Consider the following 15486-nt stretch of genomic DNA (forward strand, 5'->3'; position numbering starts at 1 on the left):
GAGAAGACAATAAGGTTTGAGTTCCTCAAATGTATAGTGTTGAAAATAGCAGCAGAAGTAGTATGGTTGGAATGTGAAATAAATGTGTTGGAGTGAAGCACTTCAAAAGACCCTCTGTGAATTAGCAACAAAAGGTTTCCCTTCATTCTTCTCTTAATAGGCTGTTTTAAACCTGTTTTCTCCTTGGATAGAAACAGGATTTCTGTAATGAGCCAGTGAGTCATAGATTTTCTTTTTCAGATTTCCTGCCCCCTTCTCTCTCTTTCTTTCTCTCTTTCTCCTTCCCTCCCTCTTTTCTTTCCCTTTCTCATCCTCATTATTGCGCTCACTGTCTCCCTAAATGGGCCAAGGCAACTTTTGTTGCCATCTACCGGGGAAGGAAGTAGATTAAGGCTATTAACACACAGAAGGATGCTGATCATCCTTTCTAGTCTCTGGTCTCATGTCTAGTCCATACTGTGCTCTGTTAACAACATCCTTTAAACATGGCGTTTTTGTATTCTAGGTGTGTATATGTGTGTGGAAGTGTTGTTTGACTGAAACAGCTCATTTTATTTCTGCAAGTACCCAAATACCCTTTAAGGGTGTCACGCAGCGACCAAGCAGCACTAATAAAAGAATGAACTTCCATTCACATCTGCAAACAGTAAGTAGTAGTGAGTATAAACAAAGCATGGTGCAGGCATGCTGTGTCTGTTTATGTTGCTTATTAGTGAACATGCTGCGATGCACACACCATAAAGCCAAGACACACATGCATGCTATATTTAGATGATGAACTGCTCTAAAACCAGGCTAAAGAAGGAAGCAATAAACAAAGAAACAGGGAAAAGAAGTTAGGCGGTCCAGAAGCATCCCCTGTCACGGTGCAATCCCCCATGTCCTAATTACACAGGCTTAGAGGGAACGGAGGATTAGCCACTGATTCACCACGCTGCTCGCCTCATCTTCTAATAAGTCCTCTCCTTGTCTCCTGGCCACCCTTTGTGCCACCCATACATGTCTTTCTTCAGGTAAAAGGAGCATGATGCTATTGACTTGTGGCTTTCTGTGTCCCTTTGTTCTTTCTTGCTAACCTGTCTTCCTAAGCCAAAAACATCTAATCCCATTTTGGAGTAGGCTGTGTGGCAGGTTTGTTTTGCTTTATGCTTAAAACTTGGACATTGGGTATTGTTTACATCAGTAATAGGATCACATTCTCATTTGGACATGCTTTAAGCTAAATGTACCATCTGCAATATGTCTTTATTTAGGTGAATACAGGGAGTACATATTGTTTTTCAGGACAATCACTTTTTCTTTTAAATCATGCACTCACAACTGGAGAACGCTATCACCTAAATTCTGCTTTCCCATAGTATCCTACCATATTTTCTATGTCACTTCAATTGCATACAGAGGTTACTTCTGATGTAAAGGGGTTGGGACAACATCTTTTTAATAATTGTGTGTGGCCTATTTATGTAAATGCATAGTAAAATAAACAATGTCTTCTAACATTGAAGCCTTCTATAACAATATGTTGAGAGATCATCTAAAAATAATTAGTAAGGGTTTAAATCAGGGGTGTCAAACTCAAGGCCCGGGGGCCAAATCCGGCCCGCGACATCATTTTATGTGGCCCCACAAGTGCTTAGAAGAATATAATATGTTTATTATACGGTTACATGCTGCTTTACAGAAGCACATTGCCCATAAACTACATGTCCCACAATGCACATGAAATTAGAAATTTTTCTCGGAATGTTTTACTTTTTTTTTCAGAATGTTACTTTTTTTTTCAAAATGTCACTCTTTTATTCTTTTTTTTCAGAATTTGGCTTTTCTTTTTAAATCATTTTGTGACATGCACACTGAAGAGACTTGCAATTGTTTGCCCTAGACTTCTGCTTTCAGACGTAGTTAATTATGCAGTTATTACCCTATCCGATAATAATCCAATGCAGAGGCAATAATGTCATATAATACATTATCTGATATATATAAAATATTTATATATTTATTCTTAGATAGTCAGACATAGATATGGTAAGAGTGCATTGTAGCTGACGATTATACATGGCACTCATACAGTTATTGTATGTATACATTGCTAAACTATATACATATACATTGTTCTTCCATGTTAAGTGTCTGATAGGTATAAATAGATAGATTTTAACAGGAATGATGTAAGGCCTGGTCCTCTCAGACATCTATATCTAATGGGTTGCCTGTGGCTGCTCTGCTGCAATTGCTCCACCATTAGAACACTTAAGGAGTGAGAGAAAAAGGGGTTGAAGAGCGAGCTGTAGCCAGAGGAAATGTGAATTATACAAGGTCTTTGGTGGCAGGTTGGGAAAGAGGCTCAGGTTATATGATTGGCTGAAGCAAGTCTCCATGTTAGTTGTTTATTCTGTCTCCAGCAATGTAAGCAACTCAATAAAGAACACTTAAAACTTGTGTTGAAGAGGCTGCACCAACACAGCAGTGGGAATTTTCTGAAAGCGCTGTCACACGTCACAGATTTGGTTATAGATAAACCTTGGTTTCACTGTTCTCAGCGCTTTTTGGCCTTGGATTGGTTCCCATCCCATGGCCGTTCAAACTGTTTGTTTAGGTTGCTGGATTTTCTAGTCCGAGGTCTGATTGTCAACAGATAAAACAATGAGAATCCCCCCCCAACCCCTCCTTTTTTTTGGTTTGGATACTTATCTCATCACAAACCTTCACTTAATAAAAGCATCCACGATTTTTGCTTATTGAGATTAAAGCAGGCATCAAACAGATACAGTATGTAGGGAAAACATGTAATATAACGAAAATCTATTTTACATATTCTTCATTAAAAACCATCCATATTCCCTCAAGATGCATGACATAGACAATGGCAAAGTCTAAGTGCACTATATATACTGTGCTCTTCAGACGCACACAGGCAAACCCACAAACAAACATGTAACAGCCTTTATAAAACCAGATAGGTCACTTGGAATCTAATTTGTGTTTATAATGACCACATTGTGCGTTTTAGGGCCCTCATAGCTGCTTTTTTTGAAAGGTGAAGTGTAGTTTGAGAACATCAACAAGGCTGCCCAGATGCCCCTCATCTCTCAGCCCACAGACCCTGTGTGTCCTCCACAGCACACAGCTCTGCTTGCTCATCATTGATTAGGCTTTGTGTGTTTGTTTTTGTTTGAATATAAGCTTATGCTCCTCTTCCTCCTCCTTTTGGGTTTTTATCCCTCTCTCTCCAATGCTTAAATACTCTCTCCTCTGGGTGTTCTTTTGAACAACTTAGCTCTGCATTAGCTGACGGAGAGGCCTGCAGTTTGTGAGGAAACGCCTGAAGAGAGGACGTGTTTGATCCTGAGATACATGTCCTTGATTCAGGCCCGGCAGTGCAAGCCACCGGGCACCCCCACTGCTCCTGCAAAGCTTTCCCTGCTATGCATTGGTATTCTCTTGCCTCCCACTGTGATAAAAGCTATTACACTGGAGAGGAGTATCCTTCTCATAGTGCTGAGCCACCTACTGCAAAAAGCAATCCACACCTATTCCCTCAACACACAGCACAGTCACTATATAACTTAAAATCTATAATTTAACGCTAAACAGAACAGTTTTAATTTGGAAACGGATAAAATATTCCATTTAATTATATTGTTTGTGCGATGTAGTGCTGTGGATAAGCTAAAATAAGATTAAAATGTATTTAAAAACGCACTTTACTCCAATTAACACTTGAAATCACACCATGACCATCACAATATTTACTGTTGTTTATAGATTTCCAGCTGAGCAGTAGGCCAGCATAACATGAAGATTACGGATCAAACTATGTTGAAAACCCCAAACAGCATTAGCACGGAAATACCATTTCATTGCCACCTCTTGATATAATGTTGACAAAACAGACTTGCTAACTGTGGAGAAGAACCTGCTTCCCAGCCGCGCTCTGCTCGAGAATCATAACAATATCAGATTCAGTAACACACTGGAGTAATGTTCTCATTTTCACAACAGCAATGCTGCGTAAAAAGAAATGTATATCAAAAAAGCTTGCTCTATAGCTGAAGTGATCACAATATAGCATGTGGATTTATTTTGGTCTGTGTCAGGGTAACATCTACCGTAATTTCCAGTAGAATAAGAGAGCAGAGTTTCATGATTAAATAGCAGTTATTTTTAAGTAATTCCCAGAACTTAAAATAAGTCCATTTCTGGAACTGATTTCTTAGAAAAATGCCTTTTCTCTCGGACAAGACATTTCTTTGTCAGACTGGCAACCTGAGAAGTCATATATTTACTAAACATTAGGCCCAGTCAGAGTAAAGATTATCTCATCTCTGCAGTTCAAATATTTAGTCAACTTGATTGGCTGAGAATGCAGGGAGAGGGGGGTTGCATGTATCAGCTGGGCTATAGAATGCAGTAGGCAAGGAGATTAAAAACACAATAACACACTCGCATGCACACACAAACACACACTGTGAGCTCCCTCAGGTGAACAGGTGCAGTCATGGTCTGTCACAGATGCTCTGCGCAATTCGTCAGCTGCCTTTCCTCCTGTCCACCTTGGGTGGGTTGGGGATATTAATCACAACACAACATGGACACACAAGTGCACACACACATTATCTCAGATCATTCTACCTATTCACCTACAGTAGACTACTTTAGGAGCTCATAGGTCTGTCTAATAACTAGCCAGGTGTGCATGATGGTAACATTATTTACCAACACTGCAATGGACGCTAAATCGTTATGTGTTTGTACGTTCCTGCTCAATCTTTTGTTTTTTTGGACTTACTGAACTCACTAGTAAAGCAGCAAGTTCTGTGTCCAGCTCGCGATTTTCTAGCAGTAGCCTCGGTGTGAGTACAACTCTCTCTTGGTTTCTCTCTCCCTTCCACCACAGGAACTACAGTGTGTGACAGAGGGACATTAATCACAGGGCTGGGTAATAAAGCGAGGAGGGATGGGCATGTAGGGCCAGGGGGGCAGGTGTCTGGGGGGAGAAAAGGCTGTTTAGGGAAATCACACTCTGCTTTATGATACACACTGATACACCTGCAAATTGTTACACTCGCAGGTTTAGGTGCACATCCGTCACACATCATACTGAAAGCTTCAACCCTTAAAGTTTGAAAATGTTAGTCAAGGAGGAGGAAAAGAACAAGTTAGGATCCAAAACTGGTGACCAGTTTGTTTCTAATTACCTGAGAGAAGTCCTTCTTGCTGATCGATTGTTTTATTTTATATAATGGCACCAATAACTCATGATATATAACATTGATACAAATGTGGCTGCTTATATATGGTAACTATACTTAAATCACAGTAACACACATTTTCTAGTGGTAGCCTAGGCTTGACTTTATTAAGTTTTGTTTTTCCTTTGGCACTCCTCTTCAACCCCCTTTGGTTATTGGAGTTTTTTTAATATCAACCTCATTCCAACTTGACATTTTACAGTGGACAATAGGTTGCACATCATATCTAGTGGAGTTGTGATGGCGGATATTGTGTGTTTGTGTGCATTTGCATGGGTCTTTTCAAGGAGTATTGGAAAAAGGAAGCTTGAAAACTTAAATTACCAATAATAAATCCATCAACTTCATGTACACAACATGTGCTCCGTGATCTGGATTCTAAAGATCAAACCATTCTACTAACAGAAATCAGAGAGGAAAAGTTAGCGAATCTGAATTTGTACACAAAACAAAAAAAAGAAAGGATATAGCTGTACAATAACTAATATATAGACATTTACTGCCATGGTTTCAGATTCTAAACAGGACATACGTACATATGCAATTTCAAAGCACGACAAATGCAGTTTTATGTTCTTTCATCCTCGCCTTCTTCTGTTTTGAAAACAGTGGGCAGCCATTACACACTAAAAGTAAGATGCTCCAATCTATTTTTTAATGGAATGCTTTATTGAATTTATTCATTCAAATTATTCAATTTTTTTCTGCAAGAAGTGCCTCTTAAAGTGTCCTAGTCACTTTCAAGAGAAACATGTAAGGGACAGATTTCTGCATTTTATATAAGGCACTTGATTGGTTCAGACCGTAATTAACAAATCGTTCTATTCGCTCTCACTGGCCTATCTCACCACAGTTGCTGTTGCGTGGCACAGCAGTATCTGATGTTGACAAATACAGGGTGTCCGCGGGGTCTTAAAAAGTATTAAAAGTTGATGAATCAATTTAGCGAAAATTAAGACTATTAAAAAGTATTAAACAGCATTTTCCATTTTGTAGCTTGTTTTCAATAAGTATGTAAATTGTGCAAAGAGGTTGTATTCTACAGTCTGCCTGAATGTAATCATTGCGTAGGTGTGTAGTGTGATTCTGTGTAGTTTATTTATGGCATTCCGTTGGATTTGAAGTCATCTGAACAGGACATCGCACGCTCAATGCTTGATAGCGCGCGAAGGTCCGTTTACGCCGGTTGTTAAACCACATCGTTATGGGAGAATGCAAGTTTGCGTCCAAATGGTTGGAAGATAAGGAGGAAGGACAATCATTACTGTATATAGTCAATGTGTCGCCAATGTAACCGGTTAAAACTCGAAATGGCAATGAGGTCTTAAAATGTATGGCAAGGGTCTTAAAAAAGGTCTTAAAAGGTATTCATTTGACTTGCATATACCCGGAAATAACACAGCGTAGACGGATCATGTTGTTCTTCCACTTGTTTTGCAATGTTGCTAAATTAAAGGATTTTCTGACTTAGTAAAGATTCCTTTGACACTTTGTGTCCTTTTGCAAATCTCACATATTTCTTAGAGCAGCTTTGCTATTTTAATGTGTTTCATGTGTTCTTAGCATTAAGGATAACTGGCAGCTACGTGGCTGTCCTATATTAACTCATTGTTACCCAGTCTTGCTTTTTTGCCCTAAAGCAAGGCAATTAACCCTGCCAAGGGTAGTAAGATAGCTCCGGCTGCTCGCGGTTAGGAAAGATATCACAAGTACAAAAGAGTGTGTGAAGTTAATTAAACTTTTTGGTTTCCAATAGAGGTGTAATAAATATCTGATCTCAATCAGGGATTCAGGTCAAGTGTCTACAATAGAGCTGCAAAGATACATGCATTGACTGTGTCTCTATCCTGACCGGGCATTGATGAGCGTTTCAGTGACAGTTTCTGTGTAACTTAAGCTGAATCTTGTTTCTCCTGTTGTCTCTTAGATATATATATTTGTGCACGCTTTATACCGAGTAATCATAGAATTCTTGCTGCATATCAATGCGGTAGCCCCCTTTTTTCCTCCTTTGTTCAAGTTTGGTTCAGTGCCAGTCTAGAGAAGATGTTCTGTCCTTTTCAAGCCTTGTCTGTTAGATGAGATTTGCGAACAATGAAACAAAACAAAAACAATGGTATGCCTGTTGTAAACACAGATTAATATATTGAGGTCCAAGTGAACAAATAGGAATACTAATTTAGTCTGATATGAAAGCAAGGATTTTGCAAAGAAAAAAAATACACAAACTGGATACTAACATAATGTAAAAGTGAGTAGGTGAGAGTAAGTCATTTACAGATAGAGGAGCTAATAAAGTTAGTTGATATGATAATATCATTATTATTATATTAAGTGATTTATTGCATATAATAAAGCTGATTATGTGTGTGCTTAATCTTTATATCATATCAAATCATTGACTGAGAGGTGAATTGAATTGTGACAAATGATTGCACGTCTAAGGGTATCCATCAGTGTAATTTATCTTGGGCCATGTAAAGAGCTGGGAAAGAAACTTGAGACCGAGCACGCCCCTGGTAGCCAAATCACTACATGCAAATGTGTCCTTGGTGGAGGCTCCCATTGCCATTTCCAGAGAGCTGGTAGAGCCATGGCAAAAAATTGAGGGAGGGCAAAAGAGAGAGAGGAAGGGAGGGAGGGAGGGAGATGGATGTCACCCTTGCTCTCATATGTCATATTGTTAACCATAGATATGAGGAGAACGCCTCAAGGTTGAACGTGCAGCTGAGACATAAATAATCTATCAGAGGTTTCCTCCAACTAAATAGAGGGAAATATGTCTGCATGGATTATTTATGGTTTAATATGCACTCGGTGAATGGACAATCACCTCTGAGAGCATGAAGACATTGTAGGGGCCAAGTTAATTGTGTGTGTCTGGAAATACATGCAAGCTAGGTGTGTGAAAGGCAGTGGTTGTCGAGCTGTTAAGCTTGGTTACACAAAGGGTCTATATTTTGTGGCTTGATGATGGATTAGAATAACGGCATGTTACTGTTGCAAAGTGTATTCAGGTTTGTTTTATTTATGTGCAAGCTTTTGTCCGTATCATCGATCTTTTGTGCTTTGACATGTTGTTTGTATTTTCTCTCTTAAATCTCGAGCCACTCGTGTGTGAACGCAGGCACACACACGCAAATGCTTCTCACTTCGTGCAGATGAATTCTTTCATCCCACACCACTTAAATGGAGTCCATCTCAAAGTGGTCTGGTCTCCGCTTTCCAGCTCACCTTATTTCCTCTTCAGATGACTGCCTCGACATGGGAAATGTCAGGCTCTCATTGCCAGCACTGTGTGGCTTCTTCAAACATTTGTGAAGTGTTAAGCTCATCGCTTCAGCTTAGTGTGGCAGTCTCCCAGGAATCTGGGCTGCTGACCCGCAACACAGCAAAGACAGCCCACCAAAATGCACTCAAGCACATCCACTCTGCCTGCTCATTTGCGTCAATGAAAGATTGTATTAGTCCGAGGTTTATGGTTTTCACGGCAGCACACTCACCATACTGTAAAGATCCATGCATCACATAATGGGGTTGATGGGGTGGCTTTACAGCTCTAAACAGTCATGTTGTTTTTTCTCATTTCGTTGAGAATGACAGTGGATAACTAAGGATTGCTAAGCCTAACGACTCTTAGACGTTACCTTTATATAAATCCTAATGGGATATTTTCAAGCTAGCATTAACATATCCTATAGAAGTCCACCTCTTGACTTTGGTTTCAGATTTCTTACAGGAAGACACATTACACATAATACAAAACCCACATTCAATATATGTGGAGAAAGACTCATCATAGGTATTCAAGGTAAATCATCAACATTTAGTAGGAAAGGTGAAACGTGACTTGCTGAAATGGAATGGATCTAATTGCTAAATTTAAGGCGACGTTTTAGCTCAAATATTGTTATTTTCCACTTGTGCTATGGACCATTGGGCTATACAAACATCAACAATGCCAATGAAGCTCCAATGAATAGACTTCCCTAATTCCTCATAACAAAGAAAACTGCCTCAGTTATATAGCAGTTTGTTTATTTTAGCAAACAAACAATTGTTGCAATGCAAAGAGAAATCGGTAGTGTGGTTTCTGTCTGCAGTCTTCTGGTTTGGCTCCACAAACAGAGATGCACATATCTCAAAACCAATATGCAAATTGATGTTGCATTTCTTTAGAAATCTGTTCAAGCAACATTCAGATTTTACTTGAGATTTTACTTTGCAGTCTTGGGTTTTAAAAACCTGTAATGTGTTAAGGCCACTCTTCCTTAACCTATATAAGGATTGTGGAAAGCAGCATACTGAAATGTGTCAAGTATAATTTGCAAATCATCTGTTTGCGTGGCCACAGCATTGCAAAACATTATACACAGTGTTTAATAACGGTACACCAGTTAGTTGTAACTGACTACTCACTGTACATAACCATATCTAATGTGTCAATGACTAGTCACACCAATTTCATTTGTACCGTCCCTGTTAAGACCGCATTTCTTTGTGTGCTGTTGGTTTCATCACACCCGGCCAATGGAAAAAATCCATTTATGGGACAACAGATGCTCCATTTCTTTTCTCTATTTTTCACTTCACGCCCAAGAGGGGAAAAAAATGGGCTCGTCTTTTATTATTATAATTTTTTTAACCAAGTTCTGGATCTGTTTGACTCAGGCATGAACACTCCCATAATCAGCCAGAGTGTGCATCCCTCTGAATAGAGATGAAAGAGGAGAGAACACACTCACACGTATACACTCCAGCGCATGCACATAACAACAACAAGGAGCACACAAATAAACAGGCACAAACACACAGGCAGGAAGCACAAGCCATTTGGCACAGCCTCTCTGTCTAGGGAGGGCTTCAAAGCCCACTGACATGAATTTATGATAACGGCACTATGCCTTTGCCAAACCTCAACTGTTGTTGTTTTTCTCTCGCTCCCTCCCCAACCCTTCTATATGCTCTGCCATCCCCTTGATCAGAGCTTTGGAAAATGCCAGCAGGTGTCCCCCAGTCCCTTGGAAAGATGTGTGCACATGAGCATGCAAACATGTGTGTTTGGAATAGGACATCCTTAGCTGACTCTTTCCTCATTATATTTGGTTTGACTAACTAACTAACTAACCCTAACCCTCCTCTTAACTTTGGCCCTTTGTACAGTTTTGTCTCATGATCGTTCTATGATTATATAATCCTAATGTTTTTCTTGATTTCTACGCACAATTCTAACATAAACATCACTTTGTTCTTCTTCCATCCTCTTCCCTTTCTTCTGTCTGCAGATGAGGACTGTGTGAATTGTACAGAAGAGTGCCGGGTACTGGGCCATTCGGACCGTTGCTGGATGCCCCAGTTCCCCGCTGGAGGAAACCAGGCCGAGGGAGTCGACTACCGCAACAATATGTTCGTGCCGGCAGGGATGGAGACTGTGCCTGAGGCAGAGACCTACGAGACTGTCAACCCCAATGGCAAGAAGACGTTCTGTACATTTGGAAAAGAAAGGCGTGACCACACCATCTTAGTGGCCAACGTTAAGCCCTACTTGAAGGCAAAACGCGCCCTAAGTCCACTGCTCCAAGAGGTACCCTCAGCCTCTGGTAGTCCTACCAAGAGCTGCTCCACCATGTCTCCCTGCAATTCAGTCAAAAGCCCAGCTGACGGAGCTGAAGGCAAACCTCCCCCTGCCACCTGCTCAGGCCACTACGGGCCTCCTGATGGTCAGTACCTGTCACCAACAAAACAAAGCAGAGACCAGGGGGTCTACCCACCATTGCCTCCAATGGACCCAGTGGCCAAGGTGCTTGCAGAAGCCCGCTCTAGGATCAGCCAAGAGGCAACAGGGGAAATGGAGTGTGTGCTGGAGCAGGTGGAGCCCGACGCAAGCCGTGACAGAATGGACGCTGACCAGGTGGTCAGAGACATCGACAAACTATTGCATGACTGCAGAGGAAGTGAGGCCACAGGCACACTCAGGAAGTGACACAAAGGACTGCAACAAAATATGTATGAAGGTAGAGAGAGGAATATACTGCTATTTCAAAAACTCTCATGCCAAAACTGTCACCAAAACAAATCAAAAAGGTTAATGGGCTCTTATCATAGGAGGTCTTTTCTCTGTATTGGTTGTTGAAAATACTGACACTTAACAGACAATGGGAACATTTATTCATTTGGCACCCGTTTTGGGGCTAAGATCGCTACCAACAAAAAGGAACTGGGTAACATCTGAATTCTGATGAATTTATAAACTCTTTTTGTTTTGGATTCTTAAGCAAAATGCAGAGACTTATGCCTCTGGCACCTCGCAAGCTATTATCTAAGTGCCCACCAGCTCATATGTGTGTTGTTCATGGTCTCTTGTGAAATCCTACATATCTAAGTGTGTGTAGGTGGATTTCTGTTATGTATATTGGCCATAGAAACGGAATGAAAAAAAAGGACTATTTATGGTCAGACATGACAATCGATGCGGAAACAGTGAAAGAAATTCTGATCCATTTGGGACAGTGAAAGGCCGAAATACACAAAACAACCTTATCTTTCTTGACTTTAATATAGGTGTTTAGTGTCTGATGGATCCTGTATTTGAACATGAAGATATTGGTTAATCAGGTGTGTGATCACAGGGGTCAGTTAAGGACTTGGGGACGAGGGGCTTAATTGCTACGCTGAAGGAGAATTATTAACAGTGTAACCATGTTTCACCTGTCATTGTAGTCACATGTGTAAGCTGTGTCTGTCTCACGCCTCTATTTAAACATTCATGTTGCTCACTGGTGTAGTTGCATGCACCAATTTACACACATCTTACACATGTACACTACACTATGCGCATACACATGCACATGCACTGATGACCCTACAAACACATACACACTAATGCTTACACACAACTGGCCATCTGTGTAATTGTCTTATACATGAACATCATCAGCTTTCTGTCCCTTGTGTACAGTGATTTATCATGTGTGTGACTATGCCTTAAGGCAATCACAAGTTGTATAAAAAGGGACATTTTTTCCTTAACTGTGAAAAGATGATATCTATATGATCATATAGATAACTAAATGTATGAATCCATGTATAGTGTCCAAATATTAACAAAATATTTATACATTTTATAAGAAAAAAAAGGAAATGAGGAATCTCAGCAAAAAGTGTCCTTGAGTTAGGGTCAAGTGAGGGGTATCAACTCAAAGAACTGCAAAGGACACTGCCATTGTTTCGAAGACAAATATCCAAAAATAAAAAATAAACAAGAAAATGTCCCTTCACATTATCACTATACATAATATCATTATATGTGTAAATGTACCCAATTTAGATGTGTTTACATCAAAACATATTTTTATTGATTTTCCTGCAATTTCTGTGCATTTGAGCCAAATTGTTATGTGTACAAAAGCTATATTGTGTATTTTATTAAATTAATATATAGTTGTGTTGCAATATACATGGGCTTATATTGTATTTGGCAAACGTTGCCTTAGTAGCTGTCGAACTCTGTGAGTTTGCTTTAGTTTGGGTTTTTCGTTGATGTTTTGTTTCCTCTCTATTCTGCGTCTTTGCAGGCTGGCTTCAGTGCTTTTGAGATGTCGCCTCTTTTTACCCGACGGTCCAGTTGGATCAAAATTAATAACTGTTGAAAGCTTAATGAGCCAGCTGATAAAGAATACAATTCAAACCAACAACAAAAAGCAACAACCACAAGATAACAGTTTAAATATTTTTACTGAGCAGATTTTTACAGGGCAGCTATTTTCTTTAACAATAACTAGTATGCGTATCTTGTGTTCATTATGTTTTTACTTTCTTTCCAAAAAAGAAACCTGCCATATGGAAAGTGGAGTGGTTTTCTTGGTGATCATAAAACTGCCTTACTGTCTCTGCGGAGAGCTTGTTGTATCTGTGGAGCTTGTGACTGCTTATAAAGCCCTGGTCAACCAGAATGTGCATTTTCTATGAAGGACCAAAAGAGGTTCTTTTTCAGCAGTCTGTGTTGTTTATGTGTGTACTCCTTCTCGATACATGTTAGAATTCTCATACTTTGCAGAGAAACTTGACATCTGAAATTCTATCTGAAGTTACTTTGGATTTGATGTCTTAGCTGTTTAGGTACACGGTTTATATAACCAAGTGTCTTCACATTCAGGCTTTCTTAAAAAAATGATACAGACATTTATTTTTGAAAATTTTGGCACATTTCGGCCACTCTCTGAAATAAGGGAGGTGCTTTTTCTAATATACTCTGATAGTAGAATAAGCAGAACAGTAGGCTATTAGAATATGTGTGTTTTGGGAAATATGACCACCTTCACCAAATCTATGTAAGATGAAGCTGTGAGAGGGAACAGTGACTTGCGTTCATAAGGCTCCTGATGTGTTTAATGTAAAGACAGATATAAGACATGTTATCCTCCACCCATATCACTTATGACTATTTTTGTATTTCTGTTCCTGCTTCTATTTCTTAATCGAGTTACATGTTTGGACGTCCTCCTATCATTTTGCCATTTTTCTGTCTCTTTTGTGTACTTGTTATCTTCTTTCACTATTCATTTGCTTACTTTCCTTGTCTTCAGCTGTTTGCTTTCTCGCCTCTGAGAGCAAAGCAACTGTAAGCTCTTCTCCTCTCTTTTTTCTGTGAAGGTTTTGGTTTTGGAGATGGCAGAGGCTGTTTTTAGAGAGGGCTCGGAAGATTTGACAGAGGAGAAAATTATGTATGGTTATTTTTAAATTAGATTTTATTTGTAATCTCTCGCAAATATCTGGATAAATCAAGCAAGCCTGACATTCACATTATAAAAACATTTAAAAAATGTGCCGTTAAAAATGTGCACTGCAACTGTGATGTTGACAAAAATACACGTTACACGTGTGCGCAATCACACAGCACGATACACACAGACAGGCACCTCAGCAGCACACTGCCTTCAATTAAAATGCATAGGCCCTTAAAGGTAAGATGAAGGCTGAAAGAGAGGGCAAATCACTACCCAGACTAATGTGAAACACCTGCCTTCATGCTTTCTTTTCTTTTCAGCCCATTGTTCTCAGTCCTCATGCTGGATCAAGCAGTTTATACCTGTGCTTGATTCGCTTCCATGGCCCTTATTGTTTGAGAAAAAATATTCATTTGTTCTTATTTTATTTCTTTAACCTGTGTCCTATAGCTTCAATTTTCACTCACACAGAATCTAGATTGCTGTGGTCTCTTTTTTATTTGGACATTAAATTAAAGTGAGGGGTCACCCCACAACTTGTCTGTTGCCCTGCCTGCTAGAAACAGTCACTGTCACACATCATGCACATTTAAGTACTGTCCCCTCGAATGGTGTTCCCCTTGGCCTGGCCCCAGTCTGTACACTCACAAACTGAGCTAGGTCAAGTGGATGGAAGGTATTCTTTAAAGCCATGGCCCCTATCTCAGGCTATATTCTGTCTTTTAAAGCAGAGGCTGCTGTTGCTGAGGTCTACACATAGTTTGAGATTGAGCAAGGCCTCTCATTGTTTAATTACACACTGTTGGCGCCATACACTGTTGGCAGTGCATTACTCAAATCTGGAGTGGGTTGTTTTTGCCCACTTGAGACTTGTGGTCTTATTGAGTGATTAAGACAGGGCCTTGTTGAATGTGGCTAACCGCCTCTGGACTCACTGATGCCGGTGCACCAGTCAACCACTGCTTCACACATGTAGTGACAACATGCCATTTTGGTTAGTTAAAACAAGCACCCAATGTTTGTCAGTGTTGTTCCCTCACCCCCAAGCCCACACAGATAGCATAGGGCTCCACGCTACGATGGGCAACTGGTGAAAAGACCAGAGACATTCATTTGTATGGATTACTTCAACTGCTATTGTCTAAAGGCTGTGTTTATTGTGATCTATCTGAAAAAAAAATACATGAAAAGATCAAATAAAAAAGCAATTACTAATAATGTTTGCTCTTGTCCTTGTATGAGTTTGTTAAAGAATTGCTAGTCATGGCTTTGATTTAATTTCTCTCCTCAAGAGATAACCTCGATCACCCGATATTTTTGTTCTCTCGAGTATACCAGGCCTTGTCAAATAGAATTGCAATGTTTACTTACATAGTGCCAGCTTAGGTAAGATAAAAAATGATTGAAATTGGCTTTTCCAATTGCATTTTTCGGTTTTAAATGCTCATATGCATTCAGCTCCTACCCAAGCCTACACACTTAAAATGCTGCTTCTGGAAAATGAT

At 39.8% G+C, this 15486-nt stretch overlaps 1 protein-coding gene across 2 annotated transcripts in view; it reads left to right on the forward strand.

Annotated features, from left to right (window-relative positions):
* The window catches only part of pcdh17 (protocadherin 17), a 48086-nt gene extending 32882 nt beyond the window's left edge, over window positions 1-15204 (forward strand). For both annotated transcript variants that reach the window (XM_079665534.1, XM_079665535.1), the window contains exon 5: window positions 10541-15204. In XM_079665534.1, the coding sequence (XP_079521660.1) occupies window positions 10541-11238 (698 nt within the window). In that variant the 3' untranslated portion in view covers window positions 11239-15204. The remainder of the gene's footprint in view (window positions 1-10540) is intronic.
* Window positions 15205-15486: the final 282 nt, after the last annotated feature.

Source organism: Notothenia rossii (genome assembly GCF_949606895.1).
Source record: "Notothenia rossii genome assembly, chromosome: 2".
NCBI lineage: Eukaryota > Metazoa > Chordata > Actinopteri > Perciformes > Nototheniidae > Notothenia > Notothenia rossii.